This window comes from Chelonia mydas, chromosome 9 (genome assembly GCF_015237465.2).
Source record: "Chelonia mydas isolate rCheMyd1 chromosome 9, rCheMyd1.pri.v2, whole genome shotgun sequence".
In the NCBI taxonomy this organism is placed as follows: domain Eukaryota; kingdom Metazoa; phylum Chordata; order Testudines; family Cheloniidae; genus Chelonia; species Chelonia mydas.
In genome coordinates, this window is record NC_057855.1 from 75,766,488 (window position 1) to 75,785,942 (window position 19,455).

Below are 19,455 nucleotides of genomic sequence, written 5' to 3' on the forward strand. Positions count from 1 at the left end.
TGTTCTGTGCCAGCTATAGTAACTCTCAAAACTCAGTTGAAGGGGACAAATAAGCAGGCTGGTAGCAGGGCCTGAGTGAGGGAAGATATCAGCGTCTTAAGGGTCTAACTGCCTCCTACTACTGCAGTTGACAGCCTGTTCTCCTCAAGTGGGTTCAGGGAAGCAGCAGGAAACAGGAAGCTCCCTGAGAAGCTGGGGTTAATCAGTCCAGGCTCCTGGGGGTGCTAGAGAGGTAGATAAGAGGCTCCTCCTCCTCTCTCTCCCTGCAGCTCCTGCTGCTTTCTGTTATTCCCTCTCCCCTTTTCTCCTGCCTGTTATGTTTCTTGTGCCCTCCATCCTCCAGCACAGCACTCCACCATCTCTGTGCATCTAGAGCAGAGAGAATACATATGCATCAGCAACAGATACAATTTTCTACACTCTGGGTCCTAGTGGCGCCCCCCCCCCACCACAGTCTGGCACCTGAGGCAGCCGCCTCAGTTTGCCTCATGGTAAGGCCATCCCTGCCCTTTCCCCAGACTGTTAGCTACCCCCACCCGGATGGGTAAGGGTGGGTCCCCCCATGCTCCTATAACAGACTCCCACCAGATGGATAAAGGAGATCCCCATGCACCTATAACAGGAACCTCCCACCAGATGTGTAACAGGGGGTCCCCCACGCTCCTATAATAGGGACCTCCCACCAGATGGATAACACAATGTACCTGTAACAGGAACACCCCCCCTCCCACACACACACACCAGATTTTTACATAAAATCCCCCCATGCATCTATTCCAGGGGCTCCACAGCAGCTGGATACCAGGGTTTCCCCTAATCCACCTATAACAGGGGCCCACCCATCCGATGGATAACAGGGATCTACGCTACCCTGCCCAAATGTACTGTAGACTATAAGCCTCCATTTGCAAAAACAACACCGTGTTTTTAGCCTTCATGGGCCTTGAAAACTTAGGTCACATAGTAAGAATGCTGATGTCCTGCACGCACTAGTACAGTACTTTCAACATTACTACCCGGGTCGAAATTATGGGTCTGAATTTTCCTAGTGCAAACATGACCATGGTTGTAGGGAAAATCTGAAATATAGGAAATGACGTCCTGTCTAAACGTGACTTTTGTTGCACTTATGTAGCTGCACCAATGTAGCTAAACCAATGCAACCTCCCTGTGTACATGTGCCACACTGAACGAGCTTCTCCAGTGTGAACCTACCTGCATAGAAGCAAGCCCACTTTTGCATCAGTGCAATACATAAGGAATTTGCTCTGGTGTAACTACATTGATATGGTTACATTGGTGCAAATTTCCCTAATCTAGACAAATCATGACTGCAACTGAGGCAATGATATCTGCCTGAATTTGCAGACAGACTCAAGCAGTAGATCTGAGGTGTGAAATGCCCCATTCATGTTAAGGTGGTATTAACTCTGAAGTCTAAATATAACAGTTTACATCACTGTTGTTCATTTTAGCAGAAATGTCCAGCTCCCAAACTGCAATGCCTTTCTAGCTGCCAGAACCTATTTTCATCAAAGCTTCTATGATGAAGTTATGCATTGTCAATCCAAAAATGTGTACTACCTTAAAACAGAACATGTGGGGTCAGGGTAAAGATACATTGAGTTTAATAACACAATAAAAAAGAATGGATACCATTGACTGTATTATTATTTTACATATTTAATTTTAAACATCTTTTTTAACATTTAGCTGCCACAGAGTTTCCAGTCTCTGCGCCCTTCAGAGAATCCAAGGAACCTTGTTGCAGAATTTAGATCTTGCTTGCCACAGAGCACTAGACATTGACTGTAATGCTGTTATGGGGTTTTGGTCAACTGTTGTCACAATCACAGTTAAACGTGGATGACAAATATGATCCTGCTGGTTCCATCCTCTTCTGCAATTGGTGCCAAATGGTCTGGCTGAAGTGCAGTCAGCACATAATTACCTCAAATCTCACTCTTATCATGTTTTAGGTCCTGTGAGATCCAGCTTTGCAACTCATCAGCCATCAGCAACTTTACCTTCTTTAGCAGGTGCAGTAAATACAATCGCTGTATGTTGGTCTGCATAAGCAGACTGGGCATTTGGGCTGAGAGAAGAGAGATCCCAACCCCATGACATCACCTGATTCCAGAGCAGGCAAACTAGCGTCACTGGACTGTGGCAGATTTGGAAGGGTTTTGTGTGTAAATCATAGGCTCACAAACCGTAAGGCCAGAAGGGACCCGCATGATCATCTAGTCTGACCTCTTCCACATCGCAGGTCACAGAACCTCACCCACTTATTCCTGCAATAGACGCACAACTTCTGGCTGAGTTACTGAGAATCCACTGTTTACTCTAGTTCAAACCAGCAAGTGACCCATTCCCCATGCTGTAGAGGAAGGCAAAAAAACCTTCCCAGGATCTCTGCCAATCTGACCTGGGGAAAAATCCCTTTCTGACCTTAAACATGGTGATCAATCAGACTCTGAGCATGTGGGTGAGACCCACCAGCCAGACATCTGGGAAATAATTCTCCATAGTAACTCTACATCTAGGGTCCCATCTCTCACCATTAGAGATATTTGCTAATAGCAGTCACAGATGAGCCATATGCCATTTTAGGTAACCTTATCACACCATCCCCTCCATAAATTTATCAAGCTCAGTCTTGAAACAAATTAGGTTTTTTGGCCCCACTGCTCCCCTTGGAAGGCTATTCCAGATCTGAACTAGTTATAAGAATAGTATATACAGCATATACTGAACATTCTCCTTTAATAACATATTTATAAAAACCAATTTGTTTGGACTTGACCCTTCCCTGTGGGGTGGTGTCCACCTAGCTGGCGCTGTTGTGAAAGAGACACAGGGACTTGTGCACCAACTTTGCCTCTAGCTTGTAGGCTCTTCCTTGACTTATGAGGAAGTGATCAGAGTAAAACCAAAGCCAAAATAAATGGATTCCAGCACATTTCAGTTTATATAGTTTTATTTATAAAGAAATTGCAGAATGTGGCAGAATTCCAGTGGGTGGCATAAACAGAATGTAACACATTTCCTTGACAGCATTCAAATAGTTACAGTTGCTAACAAATGGTGATTGTATCACACCACAATATAAGATTGGTACATCAGGGACGGCTCTAAAAAATCTATGTGCACTGGAGTGGTCACTGCTGCATGTTTTGGCTGGACCGGACAGGGCAGCAGATTAGCTTTCGTCTTTTTCAGCTTCCTCCTTCTCATCTTCATCGTCTTTCTCCCCCTGGAGTTTTTGGCGAGCAAATTCCTCAATCACAATGTCTTCCTCACTGGAGAGAAGAAGACAGAATGATGAGGCCTCAAAATTGGGGCTTTGGTGACTACACACATCATCTGCCTCGGGGTGTGGGGCGGGGGGGGGGGGGGGGGGGGGGGGAGAGGAGGGAGGGTCACAGCGTGAAAGTCCCAAAAGGGTGAAGCCCCTGCTTAAATAATCAGAAGCATGGAGACAATGTCCACTTTCTGCTGACACCCAGCCTCACAGGACTCCTCAATGCACATGTTCTGTTGAGGAACAGTGCTTCACCTTCTGTACATATTTCAGCCCTGGCCCCAGGAGGCTTGGAGTGCTAATTGGTAAGGACAGTGTAGTGGGGGACATTTACTGAAGGCAATCCACAAGATGTGCTGATGAATAGTAAATAGCTACTCAAGTGGCTAAGACTTTTACCAGCAGAAGCAATGCAATTCTGCCCAGGACATTCAGCTAGGTGTGTGTATGGAGGGGGGAAACCTGCATCTAAAGAGATTCCTGAAGACAAAGTTTTACACAATGACCAAACAGACTAAATGGAGACAGAGAGACATAAAGAGGATTAGTTACCTCCTTGCAAGAGGGAAATGCAAAATGGCACCATGAAACAGAGAAAGAGGCACAAAAAGGAACAGAAGGAAAAAAGGAGAAAATTCAGCAAAACAGGTTCCAAAATTTCAAGACTATAAAGTGATTCGACAAACTGAATGAAGTGCAAGTGGGTTCCGTACTCCTGAGAGAAATTTGAAATATCCTGACTAGGCTCATAGAGAGGCTATAAAGGGCACATTCTTTGCTGTGAGAATACGTGAGTAGCTTATCTAGGCACAGGGAGCTCCTGGACTCTGCCTGTTCCCAAAGTACGGTTCTGATTTTCATGCATTTCTCCAGCGTCCCGCAGCAGCACCTCGCAGGATATAACTAGACACAAAAATGGTCTTTCATGGTCTTGCAACTATAGATCAAAGTCATAGCTGGTGGACTTTGGAGTGGGGGATGGATTTGACATTGTGAGATTTCCTAGAGGGGAAACTTATAAGTGTGGCAATTCCATCCTTGTGTTTTGGCCAGTATAAATTGCTGCCAGCTGGGGAAGTGGGATTTCACCATTAGAGCCCTTTGGACAGAGTGTTCTGGAGCTAAACAGAATTACCAGGGCGATACAGGACTTTATCTTATGAGGCTGGCTCTCAATATATAATTTATTGGCACATAGTGGGATTTGGTACTAACAATCCTGGTGGATTTGTGTCCTGTTGGGACAGTTCTTGGATGCTTTAGTCATTTCCTACACTAATTACAGTAGCTACAGGATTTATTGCTGTTAAGAATTCAGCCAGTGCCCTCTCTCTAGGGACATTTTGGATTTTGTTTTGGTTACAGTTTCCGGTAGTCCAGTGCCTGGAGTGCAGCTTCCAGCAGCCACCAAGCTTAAGTGAGTTGGAGCCAGCTAAGATTACCAAGGAAGCAACAGCACTGGGAGCGCTGTAGTCTGTGTTCTCAGCTGTGCTGATAGGAGCGAGGGACAGAAATCTCTATCAGTGGGCCATCTACCATAGCAACAGAGCAGGGCATGTATCTATGGAGCCAACTTGGTGACAGCAACTCCCTTCAGAAAATAATAAAGTAACACTGAAATAGGCAACACAGTTTGGATCTGAAACAACAGGGGCCAGTGTGATTTTAGCAAGGAGAAGAAAAGCCAGGAAACCATAAAATAAACAAAATTAAGCTGCAAACATGCCTCTCTTACAGCTTTGGTTTCTCCTCCCGCTATGACAATGCTCATTTTAGCGGTGACATCACATTGTAATGTCATAGTGTCTGTTGTGATGTCGAGAGCACACATTTGTGGGGCCTGAGCCTGAGCTCTATGATGGATCTTTTGGTCCAAGACACTCACAGAAGGCTCCATAACTGCATATTGAAATGGGAGCAGGTTAGATAGTATTGCAGCTATCACCAATGAGTTTATGTAACAGATTTCTTACAGAAAGTGTTGGTATAGAGGCCGAGAAACCTTTTCCTTACCTTGGCATTTCTATAGTCCATTTATAAACACATCGTGGGGAGGCGGAGAAAGATTGAGAGAGACACACAGAGGTTAGTCTGAAACAGGCATTTCAAAAGGACATGTTCTTACTACTGGGATATTTCTATTGGAAAGACACATTCTGGGGCAAATAACTGACAGGAGTTGTGTGTTTTATCTGCAGAGTTACTGTGGAAGGTCAGTAGTAGACATATGGCTGAGACACCATGCAACCTTGAGAATATTTCTCAGCCTAGATCTCAAGGCAAAGTCAAACCTTCCACTACACTACACACATTGTGGAGTTTTGCGTTTATTACTCAATTCTGCTAAATAAGCATTAAACACAGTTCACAGCTCTCCTGTTACCTGTGTTGTGTTTAGTGGCTCAGACACACAATTCCAAAATAGGACCTTTGCTCCAGCAGAGCATTAGCCTCAAGTCTTGGCTGGGCATTGGATCACCACCCTTAAAAATTTGTCCTCCACTACAAGCCCACAGCATCATGAAGTTGTGATGTCTGTGCCATCACAATGCAGCATACTGGTGTGATGATGTAGCTGCATGTTCTGCAAGACAAGTTTGCAGGAAACAAGATGGTCCTGTCAAGATCTGGAGAGGTGGCAAACTTACGGGAGACCTCCCCTGGCACGCCATAGACAGATCATGGCTAAAATGTAAGTGGGAACTGCTCTGACTGACTACAAATTCATCGGAAACAATGGACTCTGGAAAGCATAGCCTGTGCCTTCTTCATATTGTTGATGGTATCATTGGCACACTGTGCAGGACATCATGGGAACCCAGTGATGGGTCAGTTGCAGAAAGTGTGGAAGCTCAGTTTGGAGAGGGAATAATACAAGCCTCTCTCTTTCAGGGTGCATTGGAGCTTCCAGGCCTGGCCATGGCAGAAGGAACAGAGCTACAGAGAAAAGGGCAAATGAACTGATCCCACCCTGGAAAGGCTCTGAGGTTTGTTTCCATCTGGGTTGGGTCTTCTCTGAGCTGAACTGCTTCACCTGGCCTTAGAGATAACTGGTGTCACTAGTGTTTCTGACACCTTCAGGAATATGAATGCATTTCCTCCCTGCTGCTTCCCTAGTGAAAATTGTATTCCAGCGTGATCACTCACCATCAGTGGGCTTTGGGTGCATCAGAATAACAGGCATCTCAACACCAACATCACTGGAAGGAAAAGCACACATCTCTTAAAGGGGAGAATTACACAGAGACAGTTGTGAAGGAAGAGCACAAGAGTATGTTAAATCCTCCTGAACTGATGGCCTTTTCAATGGGCATGAGTACAGGTCTGGCTGTCTCTGCTCAGGCTTGCTTATGGCACTCTGGCAGTCATGGAAACATCCCACAATGCTTTGCAACAATCAGATAATCAAAATCGTAATTAAAACTGATATGTGTTAAAATGTAACTTTTGTGGGACAAGGACAGGATGGGGAGCAGCTGTGTGTGTTTGCATTAGGAACACCATCCAACTCCCTGAATGGTGCTGCGAAATACAGGTCAGAGAGCGGACTGGAGAGAGGTCAGGCTGCAAATCATGGTTTGGGCCAGAAAAGGCCTTGGATTTTCTACTTGACCCACTCTTTCCTCAACTTTGAGTGAAGTTCTCTTAGCACAAGTCATCTGCTGGGTAATTGCACTAACAGCTGAGCAGGGAATATAAGAGCCCAGAGAAGAGGAGCCACCCACTAGCAGGACACAGGAAGGTGTCACACAGGCGGTGTGGGGTTTGACAATCACATCTTCACGCAAGGTGTCTGAAAGTGTGTTTGCATATGTGTGTTTTGGAGGTGTGAAGCTGTGGGGGCGGCTTGATATTCATTCTTGTACAGTGAAAGAAGGATTCATTGTCTCTGGGCCCTGTGCACCATATGATTGCAAAGCTCCATAAGCAGGGACACCATTCCTGATAGACACCCATCAATTGACTCATTCTTTACCTTGAAGTGAGATCTCCCAGGATGCTGTGGGGATGAAAGAAAGAACATAGAATTCAACTAAAAAACAGTACAACAAATACAAATGTAATGAATGAGTGGAAAATGTCCCCTTCTGGACAATGAGGCTTTTCATTTCGTGTCACTGTTACTTTGGGCAGGTGAGTGACACCCTTCACAGATCCCTGCTGTCATGGCACCCAGGTGTCCTGTGGTGATGTGTCAAGAGTCCTATACTCTCCACTCCATGACGCAAATCATAAATGAAAATACTGAATAGTACTGGACCTAGGACTGACTCCTGTGCACCCCATTAGATATGCTCTCCCAGTTTGACAATGAATCATTGATAACTTCTTTCTTTGAGCACGGTCTTTAACCAGTTATGCACTCACCTTATAGGAATTTTATCTCCACCACATTTCCCTAGTTTGCTTATGAGAATGTGGGACATTAGAGAATGTTTGGTAATAAAGTGAAGTGCAGGGGTATAAATGGGGATGTGACCTGGGAGCAAAGGGGTGGGAATCACTGAGAATCCAAGGCTCACCTCTGGAACGGATGCCATGTGGATGACCCAATGCCTGGATGATTTAAGTCAGCAGTTCTCAGACTGTGGGTCAGGACCCCAAAGTGGGTCGCAAACCCGTTTTAATGGGGTCGCCAGGGCTCACATTAGACTTGCTGGGGCCGAAGCCTGAGCCCACCAGCTTCAGCCCTGTGTGGTGGGGCTCAGGTTACAGGCCCCCACCTGGGCATAGGTGCCGATTCCAAAAGGTGCTCCAAAAATTAGTGGGTGCTCAGCACCCATCGGCAGCCAACTCCTCCCTTCCCCGCCCAATGCCTCCTGTCCACTGGCTGCCTTTTCGATCAACTCCTCCTCCTCTCTCCCAGTGCCTCCCGCCCGTGATCAGCTGTTTCACAGTGGGCAGAAGGCGCGGGGGAGGCAGGAGGGAGGCACGGGGACAGGGCACACTCGGGAGAGGGGATGGAATTGGGCGGGAAGACGTGGGGCTGAAAGAGGTGGAGTGGGGGTGGGGACTTGGGAGAAGGAGGTGGGTGGGCGCAGAGCGGGAGGTTGAGCATCCCTGGGTCCCAGAGTAAGCTGGCACCTGTGCACCTGGCGCTGAAGACCTCGGGCTTTGGCTTTCCCACCCAGGGCAGTGGGGCTCGGGTGGGCTCAGGCTTCGGCCCCCTCCACCGGGGTGGTGGGGCTCGGGTGGGCTCAGGCTTCGGCCCCCTCCACCCGGAGCAATGGGGCTCGGGCGGGCTCAGGCTTTGGTCCCCTCCACCCAGAGCAACGGAGCTCAGGCAGGCTCAGGCTTCAGCTCCCTCCACCCGGGGTGGTGGGGCTCGGGTGGGCTCAGGCTTCGGCCCCCTCCACCAGCGGCAGTGGGGCTCGGGCGAGCTCAGGCTTCGGCTCCCTCCACCCAGGGCTGTGGGGCTCTGGCAGGCTCAGGTTTTGGTCCCCTCCACCCGGGGCAATGGGGCTTGGGCAGGCTCAGGCTTCGGCTCCCTCCACCCAGGGCTGTGGGGCTCGGGCAGGCTCAGGTTTTGGTCCCCTCCACCCAGGCTGGTGGGGCTCGGGCGGGCTCAGGCTTCGGCCCCCTCCACCCGGGACAGTGGGGCTCGGGCGGGCTCAGGCTTTGGTCCCCCCTCCTGGGGTTATGTAGTAATTTTTGTTGTCAGAAGGGGGTTGCGATGCAATGTAGTTTGAGAACCCCTGGCTTAAGTGTTTGTAGGGTACAGAGATGGCCCCAAAAGGCAAACTAAGGAATCCAGTTATTAAGCTATTTCCCTGGTCAGTACATGTCAGTATTATTCTGATTAGCTGTAGTAGTATTGGGGTAGTGCCTAGGAGCTCCAGTCATGCACTAGGTCACTGTTATGCTAGGTATTGTTCAAACACACAACTCTTACACCAAAGAGTCACACTCTATGTACCGGAGAGATGCTCACCCTCCTCTGGATACCACTAGGTTGACCTTCACTTTGTAGGACACCAGGATCCCCAATACCTCCTTGTCCATCCCAGGTCTCAGTCTACAAGAAAAAGCATAGAAAAGAGGTCGGAAGATGACCTGGGATGAGAAATGCCATGTTGAATTTGTCACCTGATGATCAGGATGACAGCTACTGAAATAGGTTTAAGCCACCACAACAATGCCATAAAAATCTTATAATCTGTGTCTGCCATAGGGCTCCATCTTGTGCAGAGGGAAGTAGCTGTTTAACTGCACAGCCACAGGGCACAAAGGAAGGGAAGACTAATGTAGCTGAAAGCATGGAGGAATTTGTGGGGGTAGATGGTAATTACCTCAGCTGGAATTTTATCAGGACACTAGGGCTGTTGCACCGGCTCTTGGAAAAAGTGTTATGGGATCTTTTAAAGATCATGGTCAGGCCCATGGGCTTACCTCTCACCTGCAAGATGGATCAGTGGGTGTGCAGCCTCATCACAAACGCAACAAATTCTTCAGCATGATTAACAGTCTCTGCTCAAGAAGGTCTTAGAAACAGAGCTGCAGGGACTGAGGCAGGACAGGATCAAGGTACATAAGCAGTGTGTAGAGGCCCAGGACTGGACTAGCAGGAGTGGAGGCTGCAGCTCAAGGTTTGGGTACCTAGGTATTGGCAAGCAGCACTGGATGGTACAAAGTGGGAGTAGTGTGTGGGAAGTGGTTGTCTGGCAGAGACTGATAAGAGAAGCAAAGAGATCGGCCGGAGAGCACTGCTGGCAGGGTGGAGGCCTTTCTCTTACATGGTGGTAGAGGCCAGGTTGGTGTCCTCATGTTTGAGCTTGCCGTCAAGTGCTAGGCCACGCTTCTCACGGTTGGATGATAGGCTGGGAGTCACTGTGTAGCTTTTGGAGAAGGTGGAATTGGCAGCCACAGTCTCACTGAAAGGGATGCAGAGAGGAAAGCTCAGAACAGCCACCAAAGTCCCAACAGAGAACAGAGTAGTGACAATTGCAAGTAACCCATTGGAAAGCTAGGATCCTGAGCTGCCTGCTGCTGCACCATGGAACGGCTTGTGATTATGGACCCAGAGCAGATGTGTCTGGGCAGAGCAAGGCCACAGCACACTACCTGATCCCTTCCCCCAACCCTGCTGTCTATATGCCCCAGGAAGAGGAGAATCTCTATTCCCCCCGCCACTCCGCCAAACACAAACGTGCCTGCTGTCTGTATCCCCCGGCTTCTCTGTCTCCTTTTCTCTCTCCCACTTTCCTTCTCCTTTGTATTCCTCCTCCCCTTTTCTTTCTCCCTCTTCCTTTGCACAGAAACACAGGACCTGCCAGATTAGATCTGACCTGTGACCCATCTAGTCCACGCAGTATCCTGTCTCTGACAGTGGCCAGCGCCAAATGCTCCAGAGAAAGTTGCAAGGACCCTGCTGTGGGCAGTTGTGTGACAATCTGTCCCCAGGGAAGTTTCCTCCTAGCTCCCAGTGGTTAGACAGTGGCTTATGCCCTGATGCTTGGGGGTTTATATCCCTTTCAAAGCTCTGTTTCTTTTTCCCTATTTCCTATTAGAACTCTGGATAGTCTTGCTCCGCATTGAAACGTCATCTTTCCTGCCTCCTCTCTTTCCCCATCTTTCTCTTCCCACTCCTTGACTCTCTCTCTCTCTCTCTCCCCCTCACTCTACTGGCCAGCCAAGCCCAGTGATATATGATCTGCTACCTCCTCTCACTTACAGTATCTCTTCTGTGCACACGTTCTTTGTATATTTGTCCAGCGAATAGAGAACCACGTCTGTGATCTGCTCGACTGATCAGAGAGAAAGGGAACACAATGTCTATCGTGGCAATGACATGCCTATCACATAGGATGTTGCACACACTGTCCGTGGCTCTGTACAGAGGCATGCGCAGGAATTTAAATTTGACCGCTTTCGGAAGGGCACATTAAACACACACAAGTGAAAGGTCTGCGTGATCCCCCCCGGCCCAGATTTCTTGAGACACCCTGGCGGGGATGCCTGGCAGCAAGGTGGCAGCAGCTGCCTTGGCAGCTGCACTCTCCGTGTCCCTGCAACCCCCCCCACCCCACCCCCCCCAGGGAGGGAGGAAGCAGCAGGGCGGCTGGCTGCCACCTGAACTCCTCCTCCCCCTCACCCTCACCCTCCAGCTGCTGCTTCTTCCCCACTGCTGGAGTCCCAGCACTGCTGCCTGCTTTGCAGGCACTCACTGAGGTGAGTCAGGGCTGGAGGCCGAGGCAACGCCTGGGACGCCAGCAGCAGGGAAGGAGAAGGCGTTGGAGAAGGGATTGGAGGAGGCGAAGGAGAAAGCGAAGGAGAAGGGATTGGAGGAGGGGCATGCTCATGCTTGCCCCCCTTGTGCATGCCCCGTGACACTGCGGCTCTGTAGCATCTCAAGAGGTAGTCCCTTAAACCAGTGGAATAGCAGGGGGCTTCCCAAGGATTTTCCTAGTCATTCCACCGCTGCATTGACAGGTTAGATAAAGTTGGAGCATGACACACGTCGTGCAGGCTTCTGGCCTCAGTTGTTTTACATCTCATCCCTCCCCTAACAGTCTGAGCTCTATGAGGGTGAATGAAACTATTGTGTCTCTAAACCGCATCCCTGAACCATACAAAGTACCTGGTTCTTCCCTCCCATGCATTGGTTTAAAGGAGGTATAACCCCACTGCAGTCAGTGGAACTACACTGGTGTAGAACTGGTGCAAGGGAGAGGAGAAGCAGGCGCAGGGATTTACTCTCTGAGCCTGGGAGAGTGGGGAAGAGAAGAGGTGAGGCATTCGGCCTTGTGCCCAACCAGGACAGTTCACCTACTGGGCCCATGTGCACACTTATTTATAAAACCTGACTCTCACAAAGGTGTTTTAAAGGTCTGCCCCAAGGTGTGGGGCATGAGCAAAGTGAAGGGCAGGGGGCAAAAGGAAGAATGTGGGGCACAGGAGGTAAGAATGAAGCTGAGGCCTGAGGGTGTGCACCATGTTCTCTCTCACCTGATATTTTAATTTTCTTCACAATCTTGTTGGTGGTGTTGTTGATATTAATATTGACAGTGATTGGGTCTCCATGGTAATAGATCTGCAATCACAACGGAGCTGGTTACACTGCGCGCTAACAGGTGTTAAGGAAGTAGCCAGATACTATGATGATGGGCACCAAAGTAAGGACCTAAATAGATAAGCAGAAGTTGAGGCACCATGGAAAGAGAGACCTGTAATAGCTAGGATGCCGGGACCCAAGGGAATGCATATGCAATGTGCACCAGGACCTCTCCTCTCCAAGAAGGGGACAGCCCAGATAGGAGGGGTCCTTTGTCTTCTTGGGTCTGCGGAAAGGGTCTGTTTCCAAGCACTAGAAATACAGACATAGAAGAGAATGTTCCAGCCCAACTAAACTCCTGAGGATTCACCCCAGGGTAAAGCATGTCTTAAAAAGTACAGGCTGGGATGAAGCCCCCATATTTATTGGCAAATGAATGATGGATGCTGGAAGGCTGAGAGGCACAATAGGTCAGGAGGCTGGAATGGGTGCGAGATCCTCTTCTGGAGCCTCAGTTTCACAGCTGAGCATTTCTGCTGTAATCAGTCTCCAGCAGCAAAGGGAAAGACCAGCATGTACCAGTCTGTGTGGGACAGGCCCTACTTGCAAGAGTACACGGGAGAGACTCCATACAGGGATACAGACCTCCTTATCCAAGGAGGCCTCAAGATGTAAGGGCTTGTCAGACATCATGAATTGCCTGGTGGTCTCTGACTTAGGTGCTGGACCCGTATTTACTGGGGCAAACTGGACCTTTCGGATCACCAGTCGCACTGAATTCCTGCAGGGATGAGAAATGGCCAGGCCTGTAAGCACAGAGACATTGGGTCTGTCCCAAGGGGTCCCACATATAACCTACCCTTCTCCCCCAGCTAGATCTAAAAGAATGGAGGAAAATGTCTGTTTGTTTAAACAGATGGACACTTTTATTCCCCCGCCCCAGGGAGATGCATGGGCAAACCAAAGTATGCTCTTAAGAAGCATCAGAAATGGAAACAGAGGCTGGCACCTTGAATCAAAAAGCATGAGGCAGGGATGATGGACGCTAAAGCCTGTGGCCTCCATTGGAAGTATAAACCCAGGGCTGCCCTCCTGCAGGGATTTGGCCTCAGGGGAGAAACTTGGTTCTTTTGCTTTAGGGTGATGGGGGAAGAAGGAATGCACTGGAATTACCTCTTGTGAATTTTCTCCTCCAGATTTTCAGCACAAAATCCTTTGACCTCAAAGTCCACACCACAAGCCTGAGGGAAACACAGATGGTTACAAGGTTATTGTGATAGGCCTCAGGGTGGAACAGGGCCCCTTAACTTCCATCAGGGATAATAAGTGCTGATAGTTACATTTATTCACCTCCTTTCCTCATCACATCAGTGTGTATCATCAACCTCTCTGAAGACCCTGTCTCTGCATGAAGCAGCTGTGCTACCTCCCTCTCAGAGCTGCCCCCCAGCTGGCTGTACCACAATGGAAGCAGCTGTGATTTTTGGAGCCCTAAAGTTGGGGCAGGTTGTTGGAGACAGATTCTTAATTCATCCATCCACCTCTTTGTCCTTCTCTCAGGCCAATGATAGGTATGAAATGCAGAACCCAAGCTCACCTTTCCAAGATCGTCCGGTCCTGGCTGGAGAGTGACTGAACAGGGCAAGTTGGTTGCCATCTGGGGGAAGAGAGGAAATCTTTACCAAGAACACCAAACCCAACCCAGCAGAACAGCACAATCAGAGCTCAGGTTCCCCCTCACTCATTGTAATGTCTGACTCCAGGCTAGTGACCCCTGGCACCGAGGGGTGTCGGGATGAGAAAATCCCTAGCTTCAGTCCCCTGAGGCTTGGGGTTTATGGTGGGATAGATGTGTCCCTGGCAGACATTTTGGTAGCAGCTCAGAGTTCTGCAGGTGAGTTTCCTCTTCCATCATGGCTATCAGCTCAGATAAGGAGTGTGCCTGAGGATTAGTTCCCTAAGGCATAAATGGAGCAAGGAACTTCACACACACACACACACACACACACACACACACACTGCACACCCATACACCACACCACGGTAGCAACGCATTTGGGGCCCCATAGTCTCTTTGTACTTTCTTAAGCCACTGTCTATGACATGGGCTTTATGTTTGTCCATAGGAAGCTTCTGTTCAAGCTGATGCTGGTGCTGGTTCTGCCCCAATCCCTTACCCAAGGGACAAAATCTCAAGACTGCTCCCCCAGCAATATGGCAGCACCTTTGAGCTGATGTAGCTGAGAAGGATACTACTATGAGTTACCTCCTTAACTTAGTTGCCACTGATCCTGGATCATTTGTTGGGGAGCATGAGAAGTGGCCATTGCTTCACAGCTCCAGAGAGACTGTGCATAGCAAGAGATAATGGAGTGTGTGAATGGAAAGAGCCATGTGTGTTAGAAGTTCCTACCTCGAAAGTGAAGGGGTAAGCATGCTCGCCCAGCTTCTTCAACAGCTTTTCCTGCAAAGGAGTGAGGGAAGTTGGTGTCTGTTCTGGCACAGGAGGATAAATCTGAGTGGTCAGGACATAGAGGTCCTTCCTGAAGGTCAAGCCAATGACATCCAGGTCGTCTCGGCCATAGCGGAATGCACAAGTCAGGATCACATACACTGGGGCCAGTGCAGGACAGATGGAAATTGAAAGAGAGAAAAGAAGATGAGCAAAAGGAAAGAATGGAAATGAGGAAAGGGCAGGTGGAGGAGCAGGACTGAGACAAGAGAAGAGGCCATGTTAATGACTCTTCAAAGTTAAAAGCAGTTTCTTTGTGCAGGCAAAAATCTGACCCAATTATCTAGGGCTGGGTCTCTAAAGCCCAGTGGAAAGATAGAAAGATCCATGAAATCCTTCTTCAAGCCTCTGGTAGCTTCAGAATCAGTCCCCAAGACAGGAGAGAAGAGCAGAAAACAGAGACAGTCTTTCATCTCTGGCTCAGGAAGGGTTGCTTTGAATAGGGAGACTGGTGATCACTAGGCACTTTAACCTAACTACAGTCACAAGGCATATCATAGCCTCAACATTTGCATCTTATTGCTGCAGAGAGTTACCTTTTCTATCCTTCAGATACTCTGGATCAATCAAGACAACACCATCTGCAAATAAGCACAAGAAGTGCAGGTGAGCTCAGCCTTCACAACAGGTGGGGCTGCAAATGTTCTTTTAAAAATGTGCTTTATCCATAAAATTTAGTCAACAAAAGTAGCTCCTTTCTCCAGCTGCAGAGACATTAGCCCATCCCATAGGGAAATTGCATGTTGAAGAGCTGCTACCACTTCCTAAAATACTTCCAAAACCATTTCCATGTAGTGATCAGTTTTCTCCATATACAGACCTGGCTGACCTCCTGGGTACGTACTCAGGCACACTGCTCATGCTGTCATGGGCACATTTCTATTTTTAGTGTGCTAGCTTGACCAGAGCTAGTGCATGTCTGTCTACCTGCTCCTAGAGGCTAGATTTTCCGCTTCTCCCACCTTTGTCTTATGTTACAGATATTTGTAGGAAACCAGAATTTTTGCTTCTCACAAGTCTTGCTTGCTCCTCTTGCTTATTCTCACTGAAAATCACCGACCACTGGAACATATGGAGCTAAGCCATTTTACACCAGCTGAGAATCTGGCCTCACAAAACTTTTGTTTGCAACATGACAACCAGCTACATAGCAATCAGCTGCCGTGTCACATGCAGAGGATACTGGCTTGCAGAATGGGATGGGGACGATAACTTCACTCACCTACAGGTTCCACAGAACCTACATGGTCCACAAAATCTCTCTTCCCCAAGTAGATGGATAACTGGAGGCAGCATGAGGGGAGGGAAAAAAAAAAAAAGAACAGCAAAGAAACAGGTTGTTGTTCTTCATTTGACCAGTGGAAGTTTCAAGTTTGTAGCCGTGGCTGGGATCATGGAATGGAGATCTCTCGATACTGTGATTATTCAAGTTACCAGAACAGCCATCATTACTTAGGGACTTCATTATATTAAAAAATGCCAGGTGCATCAGAAATAGAGTAAGAGAGAGATTGAAGAGCGTGGGATTCCCCACAATGCACCCCTGGTGGATTTGGAATCCCCCTGGCATGGAGTCTCTGACACACATGTTCGTGCAAGTCTCTCTTAGTAGTGCCTGAATAAATCAAATACAATTTAGTTCAACAGGTAAAGTGTCCTGGGATACAAATTTGCATGTGTCTGTGTTCTGCAGCCCCCCAGACTTGCCCAAGCTCAGCAGGTATTTACCTTCCCATTGGGGCTGGTCTTCTTAAAAACCCTGCAAAGGAAACAAACACAAAGGGGTTGGGAAGGTCTGGGAAAAGATTGCAAGTCCCTGCAGGCTGGCCTCTGCCGAAGTGCTATGTTCAGAGAAAGGGAGGAGAAGGGGAGTCAGTTCACCTGGTAGTTAGGAGGAAGTCGGGGAGCGAGTCTGAGTCTGTAGCCAGAACTCTCAGCTACGGAGGAGTGGGCATGTGAATTCAGGATCTTTGGGGGTTCAGTCCCTTGCTTGGTCAGACCCCAAACTGAGCTCCTGCCTGTTTCTGCCTGGTGCAGACTCAAATGGCTGGGGAGAAGGGAGATATCATATGCCCTGAGCTCTCTGTGCTGTGGATTTCTCTGCCTACTATCATGAGAAGAATATTCCTGGTGGGGAGGAGTGGAGGACATACTGTTGCCACAGACCATATTTTAAAGGCTGGGGAGGAAAGCAGGGAACTGCGATGTGAGAGTGTTAGCTAGTGAACAGCTCCTGGAGTTAGGGAGACCATGTGTATATATCTCCTTTCACTGTAGAATATGGTCAGCCAGCCAGGCACTGGTCCTGCTCCTGTCTCAGGTTTCTCAGGTAGGGCTGCTGCATTTCCCCAATTCTCTCTAGCTGCTGGCACTGGGGAGTGGATTTCTCCACAGGACAGGGAGCTACTGTTGCCAAACACTCAGGCCTGGTTTGCACTTAGGTCAACAGGTGCTCAGGGATGGGGAAAATCCACCCAGGTGAGCTATGCCGACCTAATCCACGGTGTAAATGCAGCTGCGGAGGTGATATTCCTACAATGACAGAAAAACCCTTACTGTTGCTGTAGGATGCGTCTACACTACAGGTTATGCCAGTCTATCTATGGCACCATAACTCTGCTGCTGTAGTCCCCGTAGTGTAGACATGGCCTTAGTAACGCTAAACTCTGATGCTTTAGCATATGCTGTGGGGCAAGTTCCTATTCCAGTTAGACATTATCTGCAGTCAGGGTAAAAGGCTACATGGGCTCCCAATGCTCCTATTTCCTGGCATGAACTGATCACCCAGTGGTGAGGTGACAATCCCCCATGTACATAGATGTGGCTGCATATGCATACAGACACCGCTCTCATCAAAAGAGACTGGATTTGGGACCTTCAGCAACAAAGTCGAACTGCTTGATCTATGAGATAGATGCAGGGTTTATAGTCACTGGGCCCAGCCACTACATGTGAACACTGCAGCACATATGACCTACCACGAGGGTCGGTTTTTTGTGATGGTGGGGTTCCTCCTCCTTTAACGTATCAAGAACTGGCCGCTGCTTGGGCCAGGATACTGGACTTAATGGACCACTGAACTGGTTTGATTTTGGCAGGAGTTGGGACACTTGACTGGGTTGGAAGTTCCTCTGGTCCTATGTCCATCTGGCTCCTGGCCCAGACTCTGACGGATTAAAGTCACCTTGGACATCCTTGCCAGCTGGAGGCTGATGCTAAGGAGCTGATAGTGACTTCAGTGTCAATTCGCATTACCATAATCCCACGTTCCCTTTCCATCATGTCTAACATTAAGCACCCAGCTTCCCTCAGACGCAGGCTTTGTTCTGGGCGGGATATAGAGTGGGAGAGCTAGCATAATGCCAGCAGATGGCATTGAATATGCATGACAGAGAGAGGGATGGGCCACCAAAGCCAGGCAAAGTCCTGTCACCCACTGCTAAACACACGTGCATGAGACTCCTGACCATCCCTGGAGGATGGCACGTCCCAGTCCCACATGGAGAGGGAGCAAAAGGCAACATGGGCTGGTTGCAGGACTGTCCCCGGAGGGGGCTGAGGCCTTCAAAACAGTGGGCATTTACCCCATTCCATCCGATCTCTGCAGGGTATGGGCTGCCTCCACTAGGGCTGGGGCGAGCTAACACAGTGTGTATGGGGTCCCCTCTTTCCTGTGAAGGGTGCTACATGTTGGCACTCTGCAGTGCCCCAATCCAATACATAGTGGGAGAAGGAAGAGGAAGACATACTTGGAGCCGTCTGACATTTTCAATCAGTCGCTGCACAGCAGGGGTTCTGCAAAAGGAAGCAAAAGAAAACAATCAAAAGCAGGGTCTTCAGAGAGCCCTTTAAAATGGTGGGGGGGCATAGATTTGCGCTCCTCCCACCTGACCCTCCTCTTCCCCTCTCAGGCACCCCCTTCCCACCAGCAGCCTGACTCCCCTGGCCCATAAGCCCTGACACCCACCCCCTCCAAATCTGTGGGAGTGGTGTTGCGCATTGCAACCTGGTGCGTGGGGTCACAGCGGCACTCAGTGGCATGGCCATGGCATGGGCGGCCCCCTAGTTCCTCAGCCTAGCGTCACCAGGGTGAGATATCTAGGAGCCCTAGTTCTCACAATGACAGGTCTAACATTTGATGGGACACTATGATATTAGGACAGGCCAGGGCCTTCCTTCAGCCTGGGGTCTCAGGCTATGGTCTCACTGGTTCTTTCGTACGTCTCAGGACAGCAGAGGAACAGGCTATGAGTGGGGTTAGGGCATTCTGTTTCCCAGCCCAGGTTTGCTCCTGATTCCCTAAGGATTTGGTGGACGTGGCTAGGTGCATGCAGCACTGATGCAAGTTTGACTGTGGTTCGAGGCTACCCCCATAACCCAGATGGGAACAGACCTAGCATCCAACTCTTCCTCTATCACACTGGAAGGCAGCAAAGAAAATGAGGGTCAGAAAAGACGAGAGTGATGAGTAGGGCAGAACAGATGTTAGAAGGTGACAGAAGAACCATTTCAGACCATCCTGATGGCAAGTGACTGTTGAGTGAGCATCTGTGGGGCTGGGAAAGGGGGATGAATGAATGAAGCTACTAGAGGAGCTAGCATTTTACGCAAGTCCTTATCTGCAAGAAATTTGCTATAATGACTTAT

General features: G+C 48.9%; 1 protein-coding gene and 1 long non-coding RNA gene across 3 annotated transcripts in view; one reads left to right on the top strand and one right to left on the bottom strand.

Moving 5' to 3' along the window:
• Window positions 1–9,147, top strand: part of LOC122461606 — a 27,718-nt gene extending 18,571 nt beyond the window's left edge. The window contains exons 2-3 of the long non-coding RNA XR_006283611.1: window positions 5,127–5,137; window positions 9,136–9,147. This is a non-coding gene — a long non-coding RNA (uncharacterized LOC122461606). The remainder of the gene's footprint in view (window positions 1–5,126; window positions 5,138–9,135) is intronic.
• ARR3 (arrestin 3) lies at window positions 3,085–18,578 on the bottom strand. 2 transcript variants are annotated; one of them, XM_027817680.3, is made up of 16 exons: window positions 18,558–18,578; window positions 16,537–16,567; window positions 16,031–16,091; window positions 15,345–15,389; window positions 14,710–14,909; window positions 13,894–13,953; window positions 13,470–13,537; window positions 12,942–13,077; window positions 12,251–12,335; window positions 10,977–11,049; window positions 10,039–10,176; window positions 9,237–9,320; window positions 7,281–7,304; window positions 6,452–6,504; window positions 5,318–5,327; window positions 3,085–3,302 (listed from the first exon to the last, which is right to left on the bottom strand). In XM_027817680.3, the coding sequence occupies exons 1-16, from the start codon at window positions 18,572–18,574 to the stop codon at window positions 3,203–3,205; spliced, it is 1,185 nt and encodes a 394-aa protein (XP_027673481.1). In that variant the 5' UTR covers window positions 18,575–18,578; the 3' UTR covers window positions 3,085–3,202. The 2 variants fall into 2 exon arrangements, with proteins under 2 accessions (XP_027673481.1, XP_043377948.1); XM_043522013.1 differs by lacking the exon at window positions 7,281–7,304.
• Window positions 18,579–19,455: the final 877 nt, after the last annotated feature.